The sequence below is a fragment of the Rhincodon typus genome, chromosome 2 (assembly GCF_021869965.1).
Source record: "Rhincodon typus isolate 14 chromosome 2, sRhiTyp1.1, whole genome shotgun sequence".
Lineage (NCBI taxonomy): Eukaryota > Metazoa > Chordata > Chondrichthyes > Orectolobiformes > Rhincodontidae > Rhincodon > Rhincodon typus.
This window is the reverse complement of record NC_063333.1, coordinates 125,245,015-125,269,547: the sequence shown is the minus strand read 5'-3', so window position 1 is coordinate 125,269,547 and position 24,533 is coordinate 125,245,015. Positions and strand designations below refer to the sequence as shown.

At 38.4% G+C, this 24,533-nt stretch overlaps 2 protein-coding genes across 2 annotated transcripts in view; both read right to left on the bottom strand.

Annotated features, from left to right (window-relative positions):
• Nucleotides 1–219, bottom strand: part of LOC125486675 (uncharacterized protein C7orf57-like) — a 113,354-nt gene extending 113,135 nt beyond the window's left edge. The window contains exon 1 of the mRNA XM_048615255.1: nt 157–219. The gene's annotated coding sequence lies outside the window, so the exon portion shown is untranslated. The remainder of the gene's footprint in view (nt 1–156) is intronic.
• Nucleotides 220–3,043: 2,824 nt separating this feature from the next.
• psma2a (proteasome 20S subunit alpha 2a) lies at nt 3,044–24,360 on the bottom strand. The gene is made up of 8 exons (XM_020511115.2): nt 24,244–24,360; nt 18,645–18,721; nt 13,114–13,246; nt 10,890–11,012; nt 10,214–10,295; nt 6,280–6,353; nt 5,861–5,918; nt 3,044–5,748 (listed from the first exon to the last, which is right to left on the bottom strand). The coding sequence occupies exons 1-8, from the start codon at nt 24,282–24,284 to the stop codon at nt 5,632–5,634; spliced, it is 705 nt and encodes a 234-aa protein (XP_020366704.1). The 5' UTR covers nt 24,285–24,360; the 3' UTR covers nt 3,044–5,631.
• Nucleotides 24,361–24,533: the final 173 nt, after the last annotated feature.

The window sequence follows — 24,533 nt, the reverse complement described above, 5'->3', positions numbered from 1 at the left end:
TGTATTTGATCGCGATGGTATATATTCGTTACCGTTGTGAACTGTATATGATCGCTATCGTTTATACTCCTTACCGTTGGGTACCGCGTTTGTCGCCACGGTAAATATTCCTTATGGTTGTGAACTGAATTGATCGCTATGGTATGTATTCCTTACCGTTGTATTGATCCTACAGCCTCCCTCACTCTCTCTCGGTGGCAGTTGGTCTCGAGCTCCTCGCTGTAGAATTCAAACACTACGTCTCCATGGAGACGGGGACGCGCTCTCTTGCGGCGACCTTTCAACCCGCTTCTTACCGCGGTTCCCGCTCCACCGTTTATTCCCCTCACCCCTTACTGCTCTTTCCCTTCACACACTCTCCCCTCACCACTGTCCTCTTCCTCCCCTCACCTTATGAATGTGAGCTAAGGCAGAAGCTTAAATATGATAAACCAGCCGTTAAACATGTCATCAACAAAGTGCATTTGTACTGAGGCATGTCAAATTTCTCCCTCCCGAAAAATTTGACATCCCCCAATACAAATGTACTTTTCCAGGGTCAGTGAGGATGTTCGACAGTAACTTTGAACTTAGTTTGCAATCAAAACTCACAGTTTGTTTAACAAGGTCTAACTTTTCAAAGTATTTTACAATGGGACTAACAACATTAAAAGCAAGCTTTCAATACTCAGAAATTCCTAATTGATTGCAGACTGGAGCACCTTAGCAGTGCACCCTATAGGGAAACATAAAATGAGTGAAAGTGATTTATGAGTGTCCATGTTATTCCGCTCATAAGCAGTTGCAATCAGTTTCAGAGAATTATGGTAAATTTCAATTTTATTGCCATCACTAATGCAAAATCCGGGCCATGTATTTCCCAGAAGATTTTAAAATTGTGAGTCATCAAGTTAGTCATAAGTTAAGAAGGAAAACAAAAATATGCAATGATTAATTAGCTTTCAGTGGCAATTTTCATAGCCTCAGAACATCCCAAAGTTCCTTTGAAGTGTAATCACAGTTGTAATGTAGGCAAATATAGCAATTTATTTACACATAGCAAGTACCCATAAATACCAATGAATAATTTACCAAATAATTCAGATTGGAGATATTAGCCAGGAAATTATGAGAATTGTCCAGTTCTTTTCAAATGGTGCATTGAGATATTTTGCACATATTTGAGAGAATCTCATTTTAACATGTCAACTGAGAGAATGTATTTTCAACAATGAAACACACATCATACTGCAGTGTCATCTAAGGTTTATGTTCAAATCACTTCAGTGGGGATTTAATTGCTGAACTAAATCAGAGCTGGCATGAGTCACAGCTGAAAGTCTCTCTAAAAGTACCATAATAATTAGTGGCAAAGAGCAAAATTCTCAGAAACATAATCTCCCCAAATCTTGTGTCAATGGACTGTCCTTCAGTCGTACGCGCCACACACAAAAAAAAACTAAAGAATTTATTAAGGAAATAACTTGATCCTTAAATATTACCCATTAGTCTACTTCTTGTCTACTATTTTATTGCTAATCAGTTCAGAGTAACACATAAAAATAAAGCTTTTCAGGTATTGAAGAATTGTCATGTATTACTTTATATAACTGGTAAACTACTGATTCTCCATCAGAACATTGCTAGTTTTTTTTTTCAAATATCTATATGGTTTGTTTTCTATAACTGTGACAATTAAATGAGACAACAATAACAGAATTATGGGAACACTAAGAGACCAGACATGGCCAGGAGTATTTGAAAAAAAAAGAGCAACTTCAGTCTACAGGGGGTCACCGATTTACTAACATCCAATTTAGAAACACTCATACTTACAAAAGCAATCCCATATAGAGGTGTGCCAATATTTATTTTAAAGATCCCATACATGAACATTTCCTCGTACTTACAAACGGCTATTTATATTATGCTGCAGCCTGCTCCAGTTGCGTACAATATTTGTGAATGGACGCAAGAACGGAACGCTTTCGCCGCGAGCTGGTAACTGCATATATTTAATCTGTTGATGGAAATGACTATAAAGTAGAACAAGGCTGTGAATATTGATATACGAGCTAGTAAGGAGAGTCAAGACAGGTTTGTAAAGTGCTTTCTTGATTAATCAAAATTATTTAGAGGTTATTGAACATCCAAACTAAAGAAATACAATGCACGTGGTGCAATTGAATTCCCAAAAAGCATTTCATAAAATGTAATTAGATATTTGTTTTTATATTTTATTGCATTATATGGAAGTGGTGGCAATGATGATAGCATGGCTACTGGGTAGCATAGGATTAAACAGCTGTTTCGCAGACATTTCAGCCGTAACTAGCGCTCTGCTATAACAATCTGTGGAGGGATTATCAGTTTTTACTTTTATTAGTGAATACAAAACCTCAAATTCATGCAATAGCCTCCTGATTTGTAGCATTTGAAGTGACCAGCCTGCCATTTGATATATGGCGGGGGAACATTCCTCAGTCACGTGCAGAAGTGCATCGTGGTTTTGTACCAAGGCCCCAGCAATTGATGCTAGCTACTGAATAAGTTTGACGAGTATCATTCCCATTGCGGTAGCTCAAAGCCCACTATTTGACAGATGGTGTTTGCGAGATTTATTGATGACTTCCCATGTTTCCAGTTCCTTCAGCCAAAGAATGTTTGTTGGTAGATCTTGCTGATGACATTGTTCCACATGGGCATCAATGCTGAAGGTAGGCAGAAGAGGTTGTTTTATTTAGTCAGTGCGTTTTCATCAGCTGGTAGATGCTTGGGGAAGCAATATTTGCTAGAAGAGGTATGTTGAACAAAAACTTCCAGTTATGACATGATTTGTTGCAATCAACCATCAACAGTATATGCATGCAAACCTATGCCAAACAAGTACAAATACTCTGCTGACAAGTCCAATATAAGTGGCAGCAGTACCTAACATAGATCCAACAAGATCAGTTAAGTTTGCTTCTTGGGTTGGACTATAGCTGCAGTTTCCTTCAGATATTCCCACTACAAAGTCTTTCCTTCAGTCATAAATATTTGCCCTCACATCTGACCATTCAAGAGATATGCAATTTTTTTTTAATAACTGACATATGGGGTGTAATACATTGGATATGGTTTTAGAAGGACAGTGGATCACCAGTCATCTCCACACATCCTTATCAATACCCAGACACCTCTGGGGGAACAAATGATCCTACCAGCACACGGAATTTCCAGATATTGTTTGTAATGTTGTGCTATCAGAAAAGAGTGACAATGTAGGGGCAAGTACATTAACGAAATGGACATATCACAAAATAATTTATATAGCACAACACACAGCGCACTAGTTCAAGTGAGTCACAACAGACTGTTCACAAGTTTGAAAAAGAGAGGTCATGTTCATTACAGCAGTGATGGTAAATGGACATTTTAACAGTTCAAAACTTTGAATGGGTTTGAGTGGATAATTAGCAAAACTGGCTAGTGAATCATTAGCAAATGGTATCAAAAGCATAAAGTTCAAATATTTTTCTCACAACAGGTTAAACACTGAAACATTGCAGGGAAAATTGTAAGGATGACATCAGAACCTCTGGTGAGCTCTACAAGACAAATCAAGCCACTCAAAATCAGCAGTGCATTACAATTTAATAAGACTACCTACTTCATTCCACAGGAAGTGGCATTGACTGGGATATAAGTAGCTCAAATTTACTGTATTGTACAAATAAAGTGTAAACTCAAATAAATGAAGTAACAATAAATCTGCCGAGTAGAATTCTAATCAGGACTCTGCATGGGTCTGTGCCACTTATAGTATTTACTTATTAGTTGGTCTCCCACATGATTGCAGTGTTTATTTTAAATAGATTCTCTCTTCCTCTGAAATGTCTATTTCTCTTCAACTCTGTTTGTCTCAGACTCCTCCCCATCTTATGGTCTCCACAAGTTCACAATTTTACTAAAACTGGGTCACAATTGCTCGAGCAGTGGTTATTAAGCATCTTTTGTCTCTCAAAATGCACACATTCCCAAAAAAATGCTAATTTACTTTGTATGGATTTGAAAGGTGGTTTGGGAAGGGAGCAACACCTGGCAGAGATTATACAGCTGGAGATCTTGAGATGCAGATTCAGATTGGAAATAAGGGTCCTTCTGGATTGAGAAAAATTGACATATTCAGGTGGTTTAACTTTAGTTTTACTTGATTTTCATTACAAATAATACTCATTGAAATGTACCCTTATTCATCTCAGGTCCCACGTATCAATCTGCTTGATCAAAAATTATAATCTAGTTTAATATTAATTAAAGAACCTGCTTTTATACAGTGCCATTCATTACCACAGGACTTTTCAAAGGATTTACAGGCAATGAAGTACTGTAGAAGTGTATTTTGATTGTAAAATGGAGAACCCAACAGCCAATTTATACACAGGAGAGTTCCACAATTAACTTTTTAAAAATTGTGATGGTTAAGGGATGTAATAAACCAAGAAATTGTAGAGAACACCCTATTCTTCAAATAGCATCATGTAATCTTACAAATCCATCGAAAGGGATGCTGATTTTGGTGTGTCAGTTATATACCACATTGTCAGCACCACAATGAAGCAATAACTAAAGTATTTCATATTGAACATGAAATGTGCATTTGGTGAATGACCAATTTTTGGCATTCATAAAAAGTTGCTGGCTGATTACTGACCATTGTTAACTTTCATCAGTGAGAGTTTGTCAAAGCTATTCAAGTAAAAGAATGCATATTTAAGGCAGATGAATAAAGACAAATAAACTCTGACCTTGTAACACAATTTGTGTATGGTTATATTTAACGGCAGAATGAATATATTGGGAACCCCTAAATTCAAAATGACACTTGTACACCAAGGACAAATTAAAAGAGTGACAATTGGGAGGCTTGAAATGTTTTCCAAAGGAAGCCAAGCAAAACTGAACTTGCTTCCAACCCAGGAATATGGAAAAGGGAATTAACATAGTTTAAAAATGCCAAGGAACTGCAAGTATGACAAAGTGCATACAAAAACTGCAAAATTTAATCATTATCATGCACCCAGTTGGGTGTAATGGTACGTTTTATGCTGTACTTTTTAACCTAACTATAGGTGTGCAGAACCAGAAAAACAATTCAAAATGTACAAGCATCAAACAAGACTCCTAGGAATTCTCCCTCTTCCACTCACTACCCTGACAGGTGCAGTGCAGAAGTGACTTCAGTTAAACTGATTAACAAACCCTTTCATGGGTGGGTAACTACAGAGTATAAATATCATATGGCACTTTTCTTTCCCCTTTCACATGTTTTATTCCATGATGAGAAAGAATGTGCCAGCAGATATGCAATTAAAAGCAGCAGCTGCATTAAGATAGAAAAATTGTGCAATTGTGGGAAATACAGACATTAAAAAGATATAAATTGCTTCATTGACATCATGTGAAAAAATTAAATGACAAGAGCTTCACAAATTTGTTTTCATTTCTAAGACAAGATTTATCAGATGTACTTGTGCAACATAGTTTTACATTGTATTGACTGTTTAACCATTGCCAAAACTAAAGAATGGAATAAAAAGGTTTTCAAATTATAATCAGAAGTTGACCAATATTTCTTTCATATTAAAAAAAAAATCAGTTGAATAAATGTTAGACTATGGTAGCTAAATAGTCTTTGACTTCTGCTGGAGTGAGTCTTCGAAATCCTGCTTCATCACAAATTCCAACCTCTATATTGTCTTCTGTCATCTGGCCTTCAAAGCTTTCCTGTTTGGGAGAAAAGAAAAGTCATACCAATTAGCATCAATCATTGCTTTACAAAAAAGTAACTCCAGATAAACCATTATTCACTCTTTGTACAACAGATGCTATATCTAACCTTTAGTGTTAAGATTGCTGTATGAATGGCATCTTCAAGTTCTAGATCTTCATTGTACCTACAAACACAAAGAAACTTATTTCCTCCTGAAATAATTTTTCACTTTTCTTTTTAAAGAGCTTAAAACACAAATTTATGAAAATCTGTGTCAAGTTTCTACGCGTTACTCAATTAAACATTAAACCAGAACAGAATCCAAAATGAAATGCATTTTGGAATTGGAAACACTCAACAAAAATCTCAATTTAAAATGTGTACAAAATTCTGTGAACAGGCCAGAGACAAAATGTAAAATATTTGCTTTAAATGACCGGTCCTTCAAAATCTTAGAAATTTCTGTCCATCGTGAACACCATATTTACAGTATTGTTATATCTGGTATACAGGAAAAGATAGTACCACCATTATTGCTTTTCTACCTCTTTTCAAGAAAAGTTTTCCCATTTACGTAATTCTTCCCCATGGCTGTTGCTTTCCATGCAAAATAAGCACCCTATTGGAAAAAGAAAAAAATAAAAGTTTAGTGAAAGGATCATACTCTGATCAGCTTGAAAAACAAAAAAAAAAGTAGCACAACTCATCCAGTTAGCAGTAAGGAGACAGGAAAACAAACTCTAATCCACCTCTTCTGAAAATAAACTAAGAAATATTTTTAAGAGCAAACCAAAGAAAAAGCCTGAGTACACAGTAGAAATTGTATCAGTAAATTTCAGTACAATGAAAACACCAGCCATTTTAAAAGCAATATCACAGTGGTTGCTTTAGTTAGAGCAACTGGATGCCAGACTGAGTACTGGAAGTCCAAGGCATCTTTCTACATCAATTTTACAGATTCTGTTTGTTGTAACCTGTTGTACACAACAGAAGTTGCACTGCTGTTTCATTGTGTATGTTAGTGTCAAGTACATTTCTGAGCTGTTGAATTATGAACAATTGTTTTTCAGAAAATATGAAGCTGACAATAACTGAATTTGTTTTGCCACATTTAAATCGTACACAACTGCAAAGCTGGTAAGTAGATCATGGCTTTAGTGTAGATCACAGACTTATTTTGCTGGGAAGACAAGTTACATGTGTCATTACATGTTGTCATATAACATCACCCCAATGGCCAGTAGTTTGAAGCATATTCATGATGGTTATGAATTGGTTATAGCCCAAATTCAGTCCTGGCAAAGAAATTTAAAATGGCCAATTTTGCATTGCACAGTTGCCCAGTTAGATTTTTTTTTCTTCCACTAAACCTGGAATTTTTTCAACTTTCAAATTGTTGTACTTGCAGGACCAAGGTCAATATATCTGGGACCTTGGTGAATGAGGGGACCAGTAGTCTATGTCCTTTCTGGAATAATTTACATTTGGAAGAAAACAAGGCAAATAATGGAGAACCAAAGAGAATAGTACATAATCAAAAATAAAAATAGAAAGTGCTGGAGGTATGGAGCAGGTGGTTTAAAGGGCGTTTGAAGAAAAAAAAATTCACTTAAAGAGCTGTGGGTATCTGGAATTCACTGCCAGAAAGTGTGGTGGAGGTGAGAACCCATAGACATTCAATTATTTAGACGAGCACTTGAAATATCGTTAACACACAAGGTTATGGGACAGATCCTGGAAAATGAGATTAGAATACATAGATGTTTGGTGGACAAAATGGGCCGAAAGGCCTCTTTCTGTGGCTGTAACATCTGACCATTTCAGGATTTTGAACCAGTGGCAATAAGGATGCTATGATAAGGGTGACTAGTGACTAGGAAAAGAACTCACAGGTAATGATATTCCCTTGAACCTGAGGGCCTAGTTTTTCTGATGCTGTAGAAGTTATGCCTTGGCAAGGTGCTGATGAAAAAACTATGGTGATTTGCTGCAGTGCATACGGTGGACGGCACACATGATGCATCAGAGGTAGTAGGAGTGCTAATCATTACGTTGCTTTTTCCTGGATGTTGAGCTTAGAGTGTTCTTCGATCTGTAATCATTCAGGCAAGTGGATAGTATTCCACTGAACTCCTAATTTTCACCCAGCGACAGTGAACAGGCTTTCGGGATTCAAGAGGTGAATTTTTCCACCAGAGCTTGCAGTCTGGGCTAGTCATGTACAATTTCTATTTGGTCAACCATCACACCAGTGTCATTATGGTGGCACACATCAGAAGTCTTTTGAGCATAAAACAATTTCTAGATGAAGACTATCAATGCCATGGAAAAGAAACCCTCTTACTGCTATTAGGTAGAACACAGCCAGGCAGACAGTTTTCTTTTACTTTTTCCCAATAATGTATATTATTTCAAACCTCAAAACAGCAATCATACCTATAAAATTGCAGACTTTTCCAATTTCTAACATCTCTTTGGCCTCACTTTGAGAGGAAATCTTGTGTTGAGAATGAATGTCTACACGGTTCCAATGTTAGAACTGCAGGTAACTAAAGCAACACCAAGGTTGTTCAAAAGCAGGTAATGCCTAATGGACTTGATATTTAAGAGCTAGGCTTTTTACAGGAAATGTGGAAACTGATGTTTATCCTCATCGGAACTTCATCAGAGGCTGCACTGATGTTATCCAGCAGGGTAATGAAATGTCTGCGGAACAACAAACCAGCTCGGTGAGCAAACCAACCTCAATACTCCAAAACCTTAGTGATGTTTATCCTACAGATTTACAATAAATCCTTGTGAATCTCAGAAATTCTTTAGTTGCCAACTTTAACATATGGATATCAGCTTGTTAAACATGGCAGAGGATGAATGTCAATCTCTTCAAGTGGGATGATAAGAAAAGCAGAACTAATCCCTTTTTCTGACAGATTTAAAGCTCCTGGTGGCTTTTTAAAGTGAAATTTCTGAGTCATGACGTAGAACCGCATACTATGATTATCCACTGGTGTTTTCAAAGTTGGACCCATATGAGCAGTGGAAGAATGAGGTGGAGATGTGGACTCGGGTCACTTCACTAACTTGGAAGCAGCAAAATATGGGCTTGCCCTCATCCTTACCAGGAAAGAGTAAAATTAGAAATAAAGTATTCTTGGAATTAAATATCGAAAAGCTTTACAGATTCTGACACCAGATAAAAGTCAGAATCTCCATGACTGGAGACAGTTTTGTGGCTGCTAGTAAAACTGAAGATAGGGTGATAAAGAGGTACTCTGAGAGTTATAGAACTGAAAAGAATTCAGAATATATTAGGAAGCTGACAAGAGATTTCAACCTGCCCTGAAAGAGGTGGAGCTGTACAGTATAGGTCCTACCAGATGGGACTTACAAGAGCAAAGTCAGGACGGTATCTGGAGGCTTTGAGGAACACTTGGGGAGTAGAAATTACAGTATACTCTATTTCAGTGGGAAGCTACTTTTGAATCAAAAACAAAGACAGAAATTGCTGGAAAATCTCAGCAGATCTGACAGCACCTGTGGAGAGAAATCAGAGTTAACGTTTCAAGGTCCAGTGATCTTTCTTCAGAACTGACACTTTTGAATCTCTTTTCAGCCATTGTAATAACATTTTTTGGAAGCGTAATTCTACAGATATCAAAGCATCAGAGCAATGTGTTCAGAGATGGGGGGGGGAATGTAACATAACGTGGCTGAACAAAGCTGATTAAAAATATCAAGAGCTGGGCATTTAATCCAAATTGACATAACATGCCCAAATAAGTTGATTTAAAAGAAAACAGGTGTGTTCTTCTTGTATTGGGTTAACTGGGTAAATTGTAAATTTGATGTTGCACTTACTTGTTTAAAAAGGGCCTGAGTTCTTCCCTAGTAAGAGAGTTGGCTTCTAGACAAGGAGAGGGTCAGGAAGGGAAAAGTGGAGCTGGTATCTGTGCTAAACAATAGATTTATAATAAAAATTCATGTAAATCCCTGGAAGTCTTTTGTTGCCAAATTCAACATATGGATATTGTTCTGTTTAACAAAAAACTGAATTAGGACTGTCCAGACTTGTTTCATTTGTTGGTGTCAGCGTGAAGCTGACTGAGATGAAAATGTGCTGTTTTGAATGTTTATCAAGTTTTCCAGGATCTCATTTCCATCAGAACAATTCAAGGACCTGTGCTACAATTGCGCTTGATTAGAGGTTACTCAAGTTTCAACATGAAAGTAGAACTTTCAGTGCAGCAAAACATAACTACCCACAAGATACTAGTCAATCTTTACTTTCAATTTCCTATCAGTTATAGAGCAATTCCGGCTTCGTATTTTTGTCTTTTATTTATTAAGATTAGGTGACTTTTATTAACCATACCAAAATCAAGATTGGCAGTGATTTGGAGCATTGCGTCTCCAGTAAGCAAACACAGAAAGAAAAACAGCTTAAGAATTAGACCTAAAAATTGCCACCTAAGTACTTACAGATGGATCTGATTGGAACAAATACGGTCGGCCCTCATCCCAGCCAGCAATCAGCAGTGAGACGCCAAACGGACGAACACCACTGAAACAAGACAAAAGAATGAGCACTGATCCTTACCTTGCTGGGATGTCCTGTGGTCAATATAACCAATACATTCTGAAAGATCAAACTTGCAGACTACAAAAAGTTATAAAAATGAATCTCTCTCTAAAAAGGTGAAGTTATTCGAGAGGGGCATTTATGCAGACCTTTCTCAAATTTCAGAACAGTCCACATTTAATGAATTATTTTGTTTAGATATTGAATTTGTATATACATATAATGACATTTGCAATGACAAATTTTTGTACTTGCAGATTACAAGATTGTGAATGTGCACTTCATATATTTTTAGTTCTGAATTTCTTGCAGGCCAAAACAGAAGATAAGGCATTAAGTCTCTCCATAAATTCACCTTTGCATCAAACATTTAAGAGGATTCCGTATCCTTGCCCTGTAATTTGATTACAAACCCAAACATCTGACTTAACCTGAACTGCAGATTCAGGCACAACAAAATGCAACAGTCACTCTACTGCAGGGCAACTCACCTTGAATACTTCTCTCAATTTATGTGACAATAAATTTACGTTATCGCCCATGTTGAGAATGTAAAGAAGCCAATAACTGACTTACCCAGATTGTGTATATTCCTGCATGACAGAGGCTACTCTCTGTACAAGCTGGGCTGTAGGGATGGGTTCTTGATACACAAGGTAGTACTGCTGTGCCAACTTTCGGGCTCGGCGAATCAACACCCTGTAAGCAATATAGCGCAAAGTGCTGTGAATATGGACTCATTAATTACACACATTTCTATCCAAACCCTGTTGTAATTTGTGTTTCCTCAGTACCGCTTCAGTAAATAACCTTCAGGTGTCTTCTCTTCCATTCTGTCCCATCACAACACCATGCACTCTTGTGCCTATGATTCCATTCTGCATTGATCAATATCATCTAGACCGCAGGACTTAGAGGACAACAGCTCCAGTAATTACAATAACCAAATCTCAATCATATTTTCTTAAGGTAATGCATTTTTTTCTTCCTATATCTTCACTGTAACACAAGCAAGACTCAGGGTCTCCTACACTGTCTAGTACCTCAAAAAAGTCTACATTCCTCTCATCTTGGCACCGTCTTCAAGTTTCAGATTGCAAGTTTACCAAAACCAAGCCATCACCTCCTCATACATTAGCATTTCTTGTTTTTAAGTTGCAGGTGATTACGTCGAACAGTAACAAAATTATCAGTGTTTCACATAAACAAATGATATTGAACCAAACAATCTAACAAGAAAGACATTAATGATTCAAATTTATAAAACAAAGATATCTGTTCAATTTAATAGCAATGGCACCCTCCAGTCATCATACAAACCTACCTGGTTCACTAACACCCTTTAAGAAAGGAACTCTGCTCCCCTGAGGCAGTCTAGCTTAAATGTGAGTCCAGATTCACAAAGATTTGGTTGACTCTTAACTGCATTCTGAAATGGTCCAGCAAGCCACCTGATACAATGACAATTAGTGATGGCAATGAACGCTGGCCCAGCCAGTGACACCCACATTCCATAAATAAATTTTAAAATAATTTTCATATCACCGAAAACACAGATATGGTGCCAAAACTTTTCATCTTGTATGCTTCAAGCACAGCACATTTACTCTTGCTTCATTCGTTCACAGGGACCCATTTTCTCTAAAAAAAGGAATGTTTTAAATATTGCTCCTTTCCTGAATCACCCAAGATCTTGGGGAGCCAGTGGTTCCCCACTGCTTCATCAATGGCAATGTCTTGGCCAGAGTTAACTTGCAAACTAATCAGCAAATATTTTCCTGTAGTAAACTGTTGTGATAATTTGAAATTTAGCATTCTTGTGTTTGTCATATTTAGCAACTGAAACTATTCAGCAACAGGTTTGTCTTTTCTGCAAAATTCTTAACCTACAACAGGATCGAACATTCAGTTTCAGTCATCTCAGTTTTCAGTCAATGGTATTGCCACTGACAGAGCTATTGTATTTTAGTGAGTGGTCAAGAGCCACCTGTTCATTCTCTATTCCTATCCACTTGAGAATCTGCTAAACTCTAAAATAGAAAATAGCTTTTCATAAGCTTGCTAGCTCAGGCTACAAAATGTCTATTTTTCTTGGTGATGTTACTTTTAGTTTCAGACATTTGGATTTTTAAAAAATGTATTCAACTGATTCTGTTCCAAAAGCTTTTTCCCTTAATGTGTAGCTTTAAGATTATGTCTGTTACCAAAAGGACACTACACATGTCAGTGGTTAAACATGTTAAGATTCTGCAGATGTTAATTCATTATTGAGGACGACATGGTGGCTCAGTGGTTAGCACTTCTGCCTCACAGCACCAGGGACCCGGGTTTGATTCCACCCTCAGGTGACTGTCTATATAGAGTTTGCACATTCTCCCTGTTTCTGCGTGGGTTTCCTCCAGTTTTCTCTCTCAGTCCAAAAATGTACAGGCTAGGCGGACTGGCTTTGGTAAATTGCCTGTAGTGTTCAGAGATGTGTAGATTAGGTGGATTATAGGGGGATGCTCTGAGGGATGGTGTGGACTGGTTGGGCCAAAGGGCCTGTTTCCACACTGTAAGGATTCTACGAAACGGTCTCACTCTAATAAGAGCATCATGGGGCTACAGGTTAGTATCCCAGTGACTTTCATATACAGATTGTCAATTCAATTGCATTGCTGGAAGGCAAGTGCGCAGTACCTGAAATGTTTGAGTGGGAGGAATAGAAAAACAATTTGAAGCTGAGGAACCCGAAATTTCTTGACAATTATCGTAAAGGAAACACCAAGAATAATAGGGTTCATTCATTTGTTTCACCTACCTGTAGTCAGGGCCCATTCCACTATACACCATTCCTATGTGTTTTGTGATTGGTTCCACTTTGTGTACACTCTGCTCATCATAAAGAATGGATTTCTGTTTCTTCTCCGTTGCCAAAACAACACCATTGGAAGCTAGGTTTTAAAGAAATATGTAATCATTTAGAGACGCAAGGAGATAAATACACATTGCACCTATCCATTTACGATGAGCTAATTTTATTAAGCACCGAAGCGTAGCTGCATTTTCCAAATAACAAATTAAGTCTTGTGTTCAGGGTACCTCAAAGTGCCTCAGATAATTTATTTGAATTGCAGATTCTGATGTTAATTAGTTGATCTCATGCACGATAGCAATATCACCTAAATAATACACTGAATGGCAACAAGATGTCAGTTCTCTTTTAGAATGTTGTGCTGATGAATCATGAACTGAAACACTCAGTTAAAAGAGACCATATCAGAAAAGATGTTTAATGAACAACTGCAGACTTCTAAAAAAAAGTTCATGACAACAACAAAGATTTAATGTTTTAGCGAAGAACCGTAGCTCGGATTGTGGTTGGAGCTGTTGGTTGGTTCGCCAACAACTCCAGTGGCTACCCGATCTACAGATCTTCGCTAAAACACTAAACACCTACAAGGGAAACATGCTCAAACAAGCCTGAAAATGGGAAACCTACGCCAACCAGCTGTGTGCTACCTGCAAGCAAAACCAGTCAGTTCGGGGGAACCAACCAACAACAAAGATATTTCCCACTGAGGAAGGAGGATTCTAGGAAGGTGATAAACCAACCTTGGTTAACTGAGGACATTATGGACAATATCAAATTGAAAGAAAAAAAAAATGTAGCAAAGATTAGTGCTAAATCAGAGATAAGGAAAGTTTTAAAAACCAACAGAAGATGAACGAGAAAACCAAACAGGGAGAAAATGAACTATGAGGACATAATAGAAAGAAACAGAAAAATAGTAAGAGCTTCTTTAGATACATAAAATGGAAAAAACAGGCAACAATGAACATAGGCCCCTTACAGAATGAAGCTAGGGAAATAATAATGGGGATTCAGGAAATGACAGAAGAGTGAAACAAATATTACAAATCAGTTTTCGTGGTACTGGATACTAATAACATTCTAAAAATCCTAAATAATCAAATTGGGGGTGGGGAGCAGGGCGGGAGGTGGCAGCATGGGAGAGGGAATAGGTACGGGAACCATCACCAGAGAAAAAGGAAATATGGGTAAAAGACCAATTCGAACCTTGGAGTTGAGTTGTACCCAAGAATTTCAAAGGATACATTTGCAGAGATAGTGGATGCACTAGTAGTAATTTTCCAAAAGTCCTTAGATCCTGGACATGTATCAGAGAATTGGAAAACTGTCTGTGTAACATCCTTATTCAAAAAAGGAGAGAGACAAAAAACAGGTACCTGCTGGCCAGTAAGCTTAACATCCATCATTAGAAAAGTCTTTACATCTATTGTAAAGAATTTGTCAGCAAAGCATTTAGAAACAGAAAATATAAGCAGCAGAGTCAGCATGACTTCATGAAGGAGAAATCATGCCTGACAAATTTAGCACAGTTCCTTGAGGTGATAACAAGCATGGGAGATAAAGAAGAACCAGTAGATATAGTATTTTTGGATTTCCAAAAGGCGCTCAATAAGCTAATACATGTAAGGCTTCTTAATAAGACCCCATAGTGTTAGGGGTAGCATATTAGCATGGATAGAGGATTGGCTAATTAATTGAAGGCACAGAGTTGGGGTAAAGAGGGCATTTTCAGGATGCCAACCTGTAACTAGGGGAGTGCCACAGAAATGAGTGGTAGAGCCTTAACACCTTGCAATATATACTAATGACTTGGCCGAGGGCAGCGAAAGCACCATCACCAAGTTTGCAGATGATGCAAAAATAAGTGGGAAGGGAAGTAGTGAAGATGGCACAAGGCATCTGAAAAGACATATGGACAGGTTAAGTGATTGGGCAAAAACCTTGCAGATGGAATATGGGAAAATGTTAGGGCATGCACTGTGGCAGGAAGGATAGAAGAGCCACTTATTTCTTAAGTGGGGAAAGACTGCAGAAAGCTGCAGTAGAAGGGGATTTGGGGGTCCTATTGCATGAATTTCAAAAAAGCTAGCATCCAAGCTCAGCAGGTAATGGGGAAGGCAAATGGAATGTTGCATTTATTTCAAAGGGAATTCTGTATAATAATAGAAAGATCTTGCTAATACTATTCTAGTCAGACCAAGCTAGAATACTATGAAGTCTTGGTCTCCTTATCTAAACAAAGATATAGTGAGATCGGAGATCAAAAGAAGGCTTGCTCAGTTGATCCCGGACATGGAGGGATTTTCTTATGTGAAGAGGCTGGATTTATACTCAATGGATTTAAGAGGAGAGGAGACTAGGGAGTTTTGAGAGGGGGAAATCTTGACAGGGTAGATGCCAAGAAGTTGTTTCTCCCTGTGAGACAGTCTATGATCAGAGGGCATAATTTCCGAGTAAGGAGTCTTTCATCTAAGACAGAGATGAGCAGAAATTTTTTTTCCTCAGTGGGCAGTAAATCTGTGGAATTTTTTTTACTGCAGAAAGCTATCGAGGCTGGGTAATTAAGTATATTTAAGGTTGACATAGACAATTTTTTTTAAAAACAGTATGCAAATCAAAGAAGAGGGAAAGGGCACGTAAATGAAGTTGAGGGTTATCAGATCAGCCATGATCATGGTAAAGCAACCTCAATGGGCAAAACAGCCTACTTCTGCCCAACATTTCATGATCTTAAGACGATATAGCACTTCATTGCTCAGTCAATATTATAAAAAGTCAGCCTGGCAAAGAGTTCAAACCCAAAACTGTTTGACTCAGAGGAGACAACGTCAGCACACGGCAATGAGCAGTCATTGAACAAATGAGGATTTGTTTCATTGATGGCAGTGACAAGCATGTGCCTTCAAACAAGGGCCCTAGATCAACCAGGTTCCCATAGAAAGCCAGCATTTTTGCACAAAATAATTAGAAGTTTACAGGATAGAAGGCAATTTGTTCTAACATATCTGCGCTGACTGGAAGAGAGGTCTGACAAAAACAAAAATTGCTGGAAAAGCTCAGCAGGTCTGGCTGTATCTAGAGAGAAATCAGAGTTAACATTTTGGATCCAGTGACCCTTCTTCAGAACTCCAGCTAATCCCATGTTTCTGCTTTTAGTGCATTGCTTTATAGTTTACAGCACGTCAAGTACATTTGCAAATACTTGTTAAATACAATTAAGATTTCTAACTCTTCCAACCTTCCAAGTAGTGAGTTTCAAATTACCATCATGCTTCAGGTGAAAAGAATACTTCATTCCCCTTTAATCCTTCTATCAATTACTTTTAATCTTTGACTATCAAGATAAAATAACTTCTTCTCAGCCACTCTAGCATGGCTACTCATTATTTAATTAAAGTTTCTCCTCAGCTTCCTCCATTCCACATTAAGTATGTTTTCTTCTTATATAAAATTCTCCCAACCTTCTAACATCCTTATAGTCCAACCACACCTTTGTTATAATTTAGTGACCAAAATGGTAGATAATGCAGCAACTCTGACCTAACTACAGTTTTATGTGCTCTAACAAAACCTGTGCATTCTTATATTATTTGCCTCAACTAATGAAGTATTCTGTATGCCTTAATTACTTTATCATGGAATTACTACAGTACAAGGCTGAAAGGCAGCCTCTGTCATATCTCCATTGGCTATCTGCAAGCCCAACTCACACAAACTCATTCCCCTTCCTTTTTACCCCATCTCTGTAAAGATTTTCTTCTCACATAATTCTCTTTTGAAAGCCCCAAATGAATTTGCCTTCACTAAACTTTTAGACAAGGCATTCAAATGACACTGTACAAAAAACAGGTTTACAACATGTTATCATGGAATCTTCTGCAAATCAACTTAAAATCAACAATCTCTGGCTCTCAATCCCTCTGCCAAAAAAAAGTTTCTCCCTACCAATTTTGCAGATTCCACATTATTTTGAACACTCCAAATATCTGTGCAATCTTCAAGAACACCTCCGCCTTTTCCAATGGATCCATGCAATTGAAGTTACTCATCCCTGGAATATTCTCATGACTCTTTTCTGCACTTGTCTAGCTGATCTATCTACCTTCCCTGTTATCAGGAAGGCAAATGGGTTGTTGCAATTACTTGTAAAGGGAATTAAATACAAGAGTAGCAAAATTTTACTGCAGCTGAATTGGGCCTTGGTGAGACCACATTTAGAGTACTATGTACAATCTTGTTCTCCTTATTTGAAAAAGGATACAAGTGTATTAGGAACAGTTCAGAGTAGATTCACGCCGAGGATAAAGGGCTTATCTGATGAGGAAAGGGTGAACAATTTGCACCTTTAACCTTTGGAGCTCAGAAGAACAAAAGGTAATCATTATCAGACAAAATCCTCAGAGGACTGGCCAGACTAGATGCAGAATGGGCATTTTTCCACGTGAGAAATTAAAACAAACAAGAGAATCAAAAGTTTAAAATGGAGAGGTTTTCCAATGAAGACAAATGTGAGGAGAATAAGACATAGGAGCAGAAGTAAGCTGTTCAGTCCAGAGTCCCCTTCGTCATTCAATAAAATCAGGGCTGAGCTGATAATTCTCAACTGCACTGTTCTGCCTTTCTTCCATAACTCTTGATTTCCTTACTGATTAAAAATCTGTAAATCTCTACCTTGAATATTCTTAATGACCCAGCCTTGACAGCTCTCTGCAGTAAAGAATCCCAAAAACTCACTACCTTGAGAGGAAATTCTCATCTGTGTTAAATAGACAACCCCGTACTCCAAGATTATACCCTTTGGTCCTAGACTCTCTGAAAAGGGAAACGTCTTCACATTTACCACGTTAGTACCTTATTGAACATCTTTTAGAAGTCCATATTACATCTATGAATTCTCCTTCAACTACCTCCTCAAAGAATTCTAATAAGGCATGACTTCCCCTTCACGAAGCCCTGCTGATTCTGCTTAATTACATTATGTATTTCTAAACATTCTGTTATTTGATCCTTGATAGTAGATTAACATTTCCCCATATTTCCATGCTGTATGACTTTATGACAGATGTGAAGCTAACAGACCAATAGTTACCTGTTTTTGTCTTGGTCTCTTTTTCAACAGGGACGTTACTTTGACTGTTTTTCAATCCACTAGGACATTGCCAGGACATCGCAAGTTCACCAACAAGTCACATGTCATCCCAAGGTGGAGATACATAGCCATTTCCATCTTAGTCATTCTCTATCTACAGTACTATATGACAGTACCTTCATCAGATCAACTGCAGTGTTTAAAGATGCCAACCCATCACCAAAATTTCGAGGGCTATTAGCAAAGTGCAATAAATGCCATAATAATATGCTTAGCTAACTTCTCATACAAGACGTTAAAAACAAAACTTGGCAAAGAAAATTCTTTTGCACAGGTTGTCAGCCTTGAAGTGGTTAAAAGAGCACAGTGGTTATACTGTTGTCCATACCTTTGATTCCAACTGCTGGAGCTCCTGCAGCTACAGCTGCCAAGGCATATTCAATCTGGACGAGTTTGCCCGAAGGACTGCAAGACAAAACACAAAACAGCATGGGTGAAACTGTAATTAAGAGCACTTCTGATGGATAATTTTCCTTCCTAGACTTTCCGATTCAATTCCGTAAGTATTATACAGAAACACCAAAAACAGATTCAGTTTATCTTCAGCACCACAAGTGCAAAATGAACAAATGTAACCACTTTGGATTTTGCAGTGCAAACCTCTTATACCATAGCCAGAATAAATATCACCAACAAAGTCAATACCACTGCCGAGGTATACATAAAGGCAAACATTCAGCATTCTTTCAGCAATGTCTGTCACTGTTTAACCCTCATAGGGTTGCAGCATTATGGACAGCAACAATCTTTCAAAGTCACCTCAGTATCAATTTTCTGGGTAAACTGAGCGAAAATCCATAGTTTATTGAACTTCAGGTAGCATAGCCATGCCTTATCACATCCCCACCTAAAATTCAATTTCAGATCCAGTACTGAATAGTGACCAGGATGCATTCCATCTGATTACCCACCACTCTAATCCGTAAATGCTGAAACCAATCATCAAAAGACTACTACTAAACTGGCTGAGATTATAGCTGGAATCAGATCATACACCTTTTCAGATCATTAAATAAACTTTATTGAGTGGCTTCTGGACCATTAAGCCACATAGTGCTGTAATATTAAATCATACTTTTCACTGCAATAAAGAATAAAAAGAGAAAAAATAATTAAGATGAATAATCTAAAATAGATTCATTGGTAACAAATGAATTGCCAATAATCATGAAAATTCAACAAAAAAATGAATGAACAAAGACTTGCATTTCTACAGCACCTTTAACAAATTTTGAACATCTTAGAGTATATTATAGCCAAATTAAGTACCCGTGAAGTATATTAATTGTAGTAATGCAGGAAACAGCCAATTTCCATACAATAGCCCACGATCAACAATGTTTCAGATGTCTCAGTGATGTTAGTCAGAACACAGGCAAAGGAACATTAAAATGCAAAATGAATCTTGCATCAGTTGGAGAAATGTAACATTGCACCTAACTGACTTACTGCTGAAATATGACTAGACTCCATAAATGTTTCTGTAACTGTGCTTATTTTGTTTTTCCAGTAACAAAATTCATCTTTCCGAGTTGTAGACTTAGTCTTACTACTTTGGAAAGCACCTTTCAGTTTACTGAAACAGTGATTTCAGGTTGAAAGCAAAGTGGGGCAATAGGGAAAAAAATTCAAATATTTACTAAAACAATTCCACAGTAGCAGTTAGTTCTGATGTTTGAGTTCATATAGAAAAGCCTAGCTTTTATACTAAAATTGATCAAGTTTCTTTTTGAATTCAGGTAGTAATAACAACTTTCATATGAACTGTCATACTTAGACTGAGGCATGGAACGTCTAACTTTTACACATTAGGTTTAAGTTATGGGGAAAGGGGAGGTTTTTTTAAACAAAACTTTGTAGCATTTTATAAACACACACACACACACAAATTAAAATGGATCAGTGCAACTGATACCACATTATAATCTTATATTCCATATACTTTAAATTTAGTACTTTATCACAATGAAAATTAGAAGTAAAAAATGCCCATGTCCGTGTAGGTTTCCTCTGGATGCTCCAGTTTCCTCCCACAGTTCAAAGATGTGCAGGCTAGGTGGATTAGCCATGGGAAATGCAGGGTTACAGGAATTGTGGGGGTGGAATGCTCTTCAGAGGGTAGGCACGGACTCGATGAGCCGAATGGCCTGCTTCTACACTGTAGGGATTCTATGATTCTATGCAAACACACAGAATCAGTTTCACTGATAATGATAAAACCTGAGCCCCTTCACCTTCTCTCAACATAATCCCAGGCAGTTCAAGTTTTACCCTCCAGCAGCCACAAGCACGAGCATGAAGCAACTGTCAGGATACCCTTCTCGCAGGGTTTGAGATCCACCTCCAAAGCAAAATGAAATAACACAGCACCTTGAGGCACTACAATATTAACCACTTCTGTTCACATAACAAAGCTTCTCCAAGCCCTTCACATGGGCATTTGCAAATCATTAGGCTCAAGATTCTGGCAACGATAAGAAAGTCAGCCAAGATCCCAAGAACACAATGTGAACTGAGAGATAGGACTATAGGAGAGTATAACAGTATGTGAGGAGAAACAATGCAAAAATATGTGGGAGATAAGAGAATCTAAAATTATTTTAATAATAAGTGTGATATAAAATGCTACTCTCATAATAACAGACTGTCCTAAAAAGCCTCATAAGTGTCCTTTCGGAAAGGAAAGCCACCATGCAACTCAAGACATGCAACAATGTACTTGCCTCCTACTTATCTTCTGAAATATTTTAATTAAGCCACTCAGTTAGAGACAGCCACTGCAGAGAAATCAAACTATAAAATAGGACAAACTGCCTGGTATCAATCAAGGCACAAGGACAAAGTCATATTCTACCTCTTCAACCTTGTAAAGTCTACCACACTAACATCTGGGAACATTGTGTTAAAATTGCAACAGTTGTCCCATGTTCAGTGAATCCTAACCTATAGCCATTGGGCCAGGGCCCTTCATCATCATCCCAAGATACTCCCTGGCAGGTTAGAACCACCAGGGAGTGGTAAACTGTCAGAAGGAAGAGGACCTGAGAACTCCTGATATTGATTTTGGACTTCCACAAGTCCCACAGCATCAGATTGAATACAGGTAAGAAAAGTTCCTGATCACTCCTGCCAGTTGCTGCTCCCGGCCCAGGTCGAGACATCCCTACTATTGTGGGCCCTGCCACCTACCAGCCTTCTTCAACTAATGAATTAGTACTCCTCCATATTGATGGCCACTTGAAAGAAGCACTGAGGCTAAACAGACATTTAATATACTAGAGGTAGGGCACTTCAATACCCAGCACCTAGCGTGACATGGCTGTGGCACTACTAACCAAACCTCAATGAACAAATCTACCAGATTGGGTTTACAAGTGATGATAGAACCAAGGTGGAAAAATCTTCTTGGCCTCATCTTCACCGATCCAGCACTTGCAAATGGGTGTGGCCGTGCCAGTATTTATAGGAATGACAACCAGTTGCTGGTAAAGACAAAGTTCTGTACTCAAATTAAGGATATCCTCCACCCAATCGTGTGACACGAATATGATGCTAAATGGGATGGATTCAAACAAAGCAAAGAGCTCAAAACTGGACATCTGAGGCTCAGCAGGCCATCAGAATTGCATTCAACCACATAATCCAATATACCCCCAATCATAGCGTTACTGTCAAACTAGTGGATCAACCCTCATTTAATGAGGAGTGTAGAACAGGTCAGAAACAGCACCAGGCTTACAGAATAATGATAGTGTTAACCAGATGAAGCTACATCACAAGACTACATGCATGTCAAATAGTGGAGACAGCATGCGATTTACAGTGAATTGTGATCCCACAAACAACACATCAGATCGAAGCTCTGCTGTCTTGGCACATCCAGTCACAAATGGTGGTGAACAATTAAAGCTCAACTAACCAAAGGGAAGAATCGACATCCTTAATGATGAGGAAATACAACACATTAGTCCAATACTCAAGACATTTGCAACCATTTCCAGCCGGAGGCGCTAAGCGGATGATCTATCTTGTCCTCTTCCTCCAGAGAGGCCTAGTTGCACACGATAGTCTTTAACCAATTTTATTCACATTACATGATATTAAGAAATAACTGAAGATATCAGATACTGCAAAGGCTCTGGGTCCTAATGACATTCCAGTAATACTGAAGACTGGCTTTCCAGAACTAGCTATTCCTGAGACATTTTGATACAACTGCAACACTGTCATCCACGTGATAACACTGAAAATTACCCAGTGATGACAAATCCACAAAAAAAGGCAAAAAAAATTCAACTAATCAAAGCAATAGAAGGAACGTTGACAGCACTTAGTCAGCTTAGTTCAGGTTCAGCCAGACTCCACTCAGCTCCTGATCTCATTACTGATTTAGTTTGAACATGGATAAAAGAAAACCAAAGAAAAAGTGAGACTGACTATCCTTGACGTCAAGACAGCATTTAATCAAGTTTGACATCAATTGAGTCTGAGAAAAATTGAATTAACTGCAAATCAGGTTGGAATCATACCTAGCACAAAGGAAGATTATTATGGTTGTTGGAGGTCAATTAGCTCAGTTCCAAGACAGTGTCTGAGAAGTTGGTCATTTGGTGCTCCGCACTCAACCATCTTTAATTGTTTAATCAATGACCTCCCCTTCTTCAAAATACCAGAATAGAATGTTTGCTGATGACTGCTGTGTTCAGTACTATTTGCAACTCGTGAGCTACCGATGCATTCTAGCTCCATATGCAGCAAGGCCTGGACAACATTCATATTTGTAGCATACAAGTTCAGGCAAAGATCATCCCCAACAAAAGACAGAATTTAACACAAACACAGAATTCATAGTTCCGAAGAAAAGTCATACTGGGTTTTAAACACTAACTGTTTCTCTCTCCACTGAAACTGCCAGACTGCTAAGTTTCTCCAGCATACTGTTTGTTTCAGGGGAGCTGTAGTTTCAGTAAACTGTAATAGATCAAAGGAAAAACTATAATTGGATAATTGAAAGATCCCATGTCCAGCATGCTGTACTTTCTGCAATTAAATTAAAACTATGTTCTAGGTAAACCTTCTTTCCTCACTCAACCATCCACAACCTAATTCAGGAGATCTAACCATTGCCTGTTAACATTCAACAGCATTACCATTTTTGAATTCCCCACAATATCTAAGCGATTACAAATGACCAAATACTGTGGCTATAAGTGCAGGTCAGGGGCTGGGAATGCTGCAGCGAGTAACTCACTTGCTGACTCCCCAAAACCTGTCCATTCTGACTCAAGTCAGGAGTTTGATGAATTACTCCTCAATTGCCTGTATGAGTGTGTGGGATATCACAATTATCCATTTGCAGTTTTTCCTCATAATTATTACAGGCAATTGATGTCACGGATGCCCGCCGGCACGACTCTTTTTTTTGAACTCTTGACTAGAGACACAGATAACCACTGGATCAAGGTGATGAAACTTCTCCTGTTTTCGTTATGCAGGTACAGCAAAACGTTTCAGCATTATCTTCCCTTTCCTCATCAACATTAATCAAGGATTAGACCTGCCGTGCTGTTAACGAACCAACAGGACCAACAAACCGAGTGCTTCCAGCACATCTCTAGATCGAAAGCGAAACCGAATGTGGTTCGCTCCTGGGCCTGGGGCCATCATCCTCCTCCTCCAACCTTTTGGGTGGAAAAAAAAACTCGAACCCACAGAGGTAATGGTCCAGGAAGATGCAGCAGCGGCCCAAGGGCCTCCTACTCAGAGCGGCCAGGGAACAGCAACCGTGACTGTGCAAATTGCAGCGCCTCCAGCTAGCCTCAAACTTGAAAATATAGAGAGTCAAATAAGAGCAGCTATCGCCAGAAAGAGGGGATTCCTTCGCCCACCGAGTGAGTATGGAACGACAGTATGGTTGCTCAGTTTACCTGAACGTGGTGAGGGAGAAGCTGTACCCCCGGTCCGCCATCTTTTGGCCGCTCACACTTTGGAATGCTGGGAACGGAAGGGTTACAGGAACCTACGTCACATCTGCTAACCTTTCGTGGAAGATGGACTGAAAACTACAATAACCGGCATACATGGTACCAGAGTCCTGGCTCCAATTGCACGCGAGGGATTCTGGGAACTATAGTTTTTTTAAAAAAACGGACGCCGTCGGATGCGTGGTTTCGACGGCGGTCACGTGTGCATGCTGCAGCCTATCCACCGGCGCTAT

What these genes read in the sequence shown, in the direction of transcription:
- psma2a (XM_020511115.2), bottom strand. Translation starts at nt 24,284, where the DNA reads ATGGCGGACCGGGGGTACAGCTTCTCCCTCACCACGTTCAG. An exon ending in CAGGAATATACACAATCTGG is followed by an intron (nt 10,296 to 10,889) that starts GTAAGTCAGTTA and finishes GTCTTGTTTCAG; the next exon opens with TGGTGTTCGTCCGTTTGGCG. An exon ending in CAGCAATCTTAACACTAAAG is followed by an intron (nt 5,749 to 5,860) that starts GTTAGATATAGC and finishes TCTCCCAAACAG; the next exon opens with GAAAGCTTTGAAGGCCAGAT.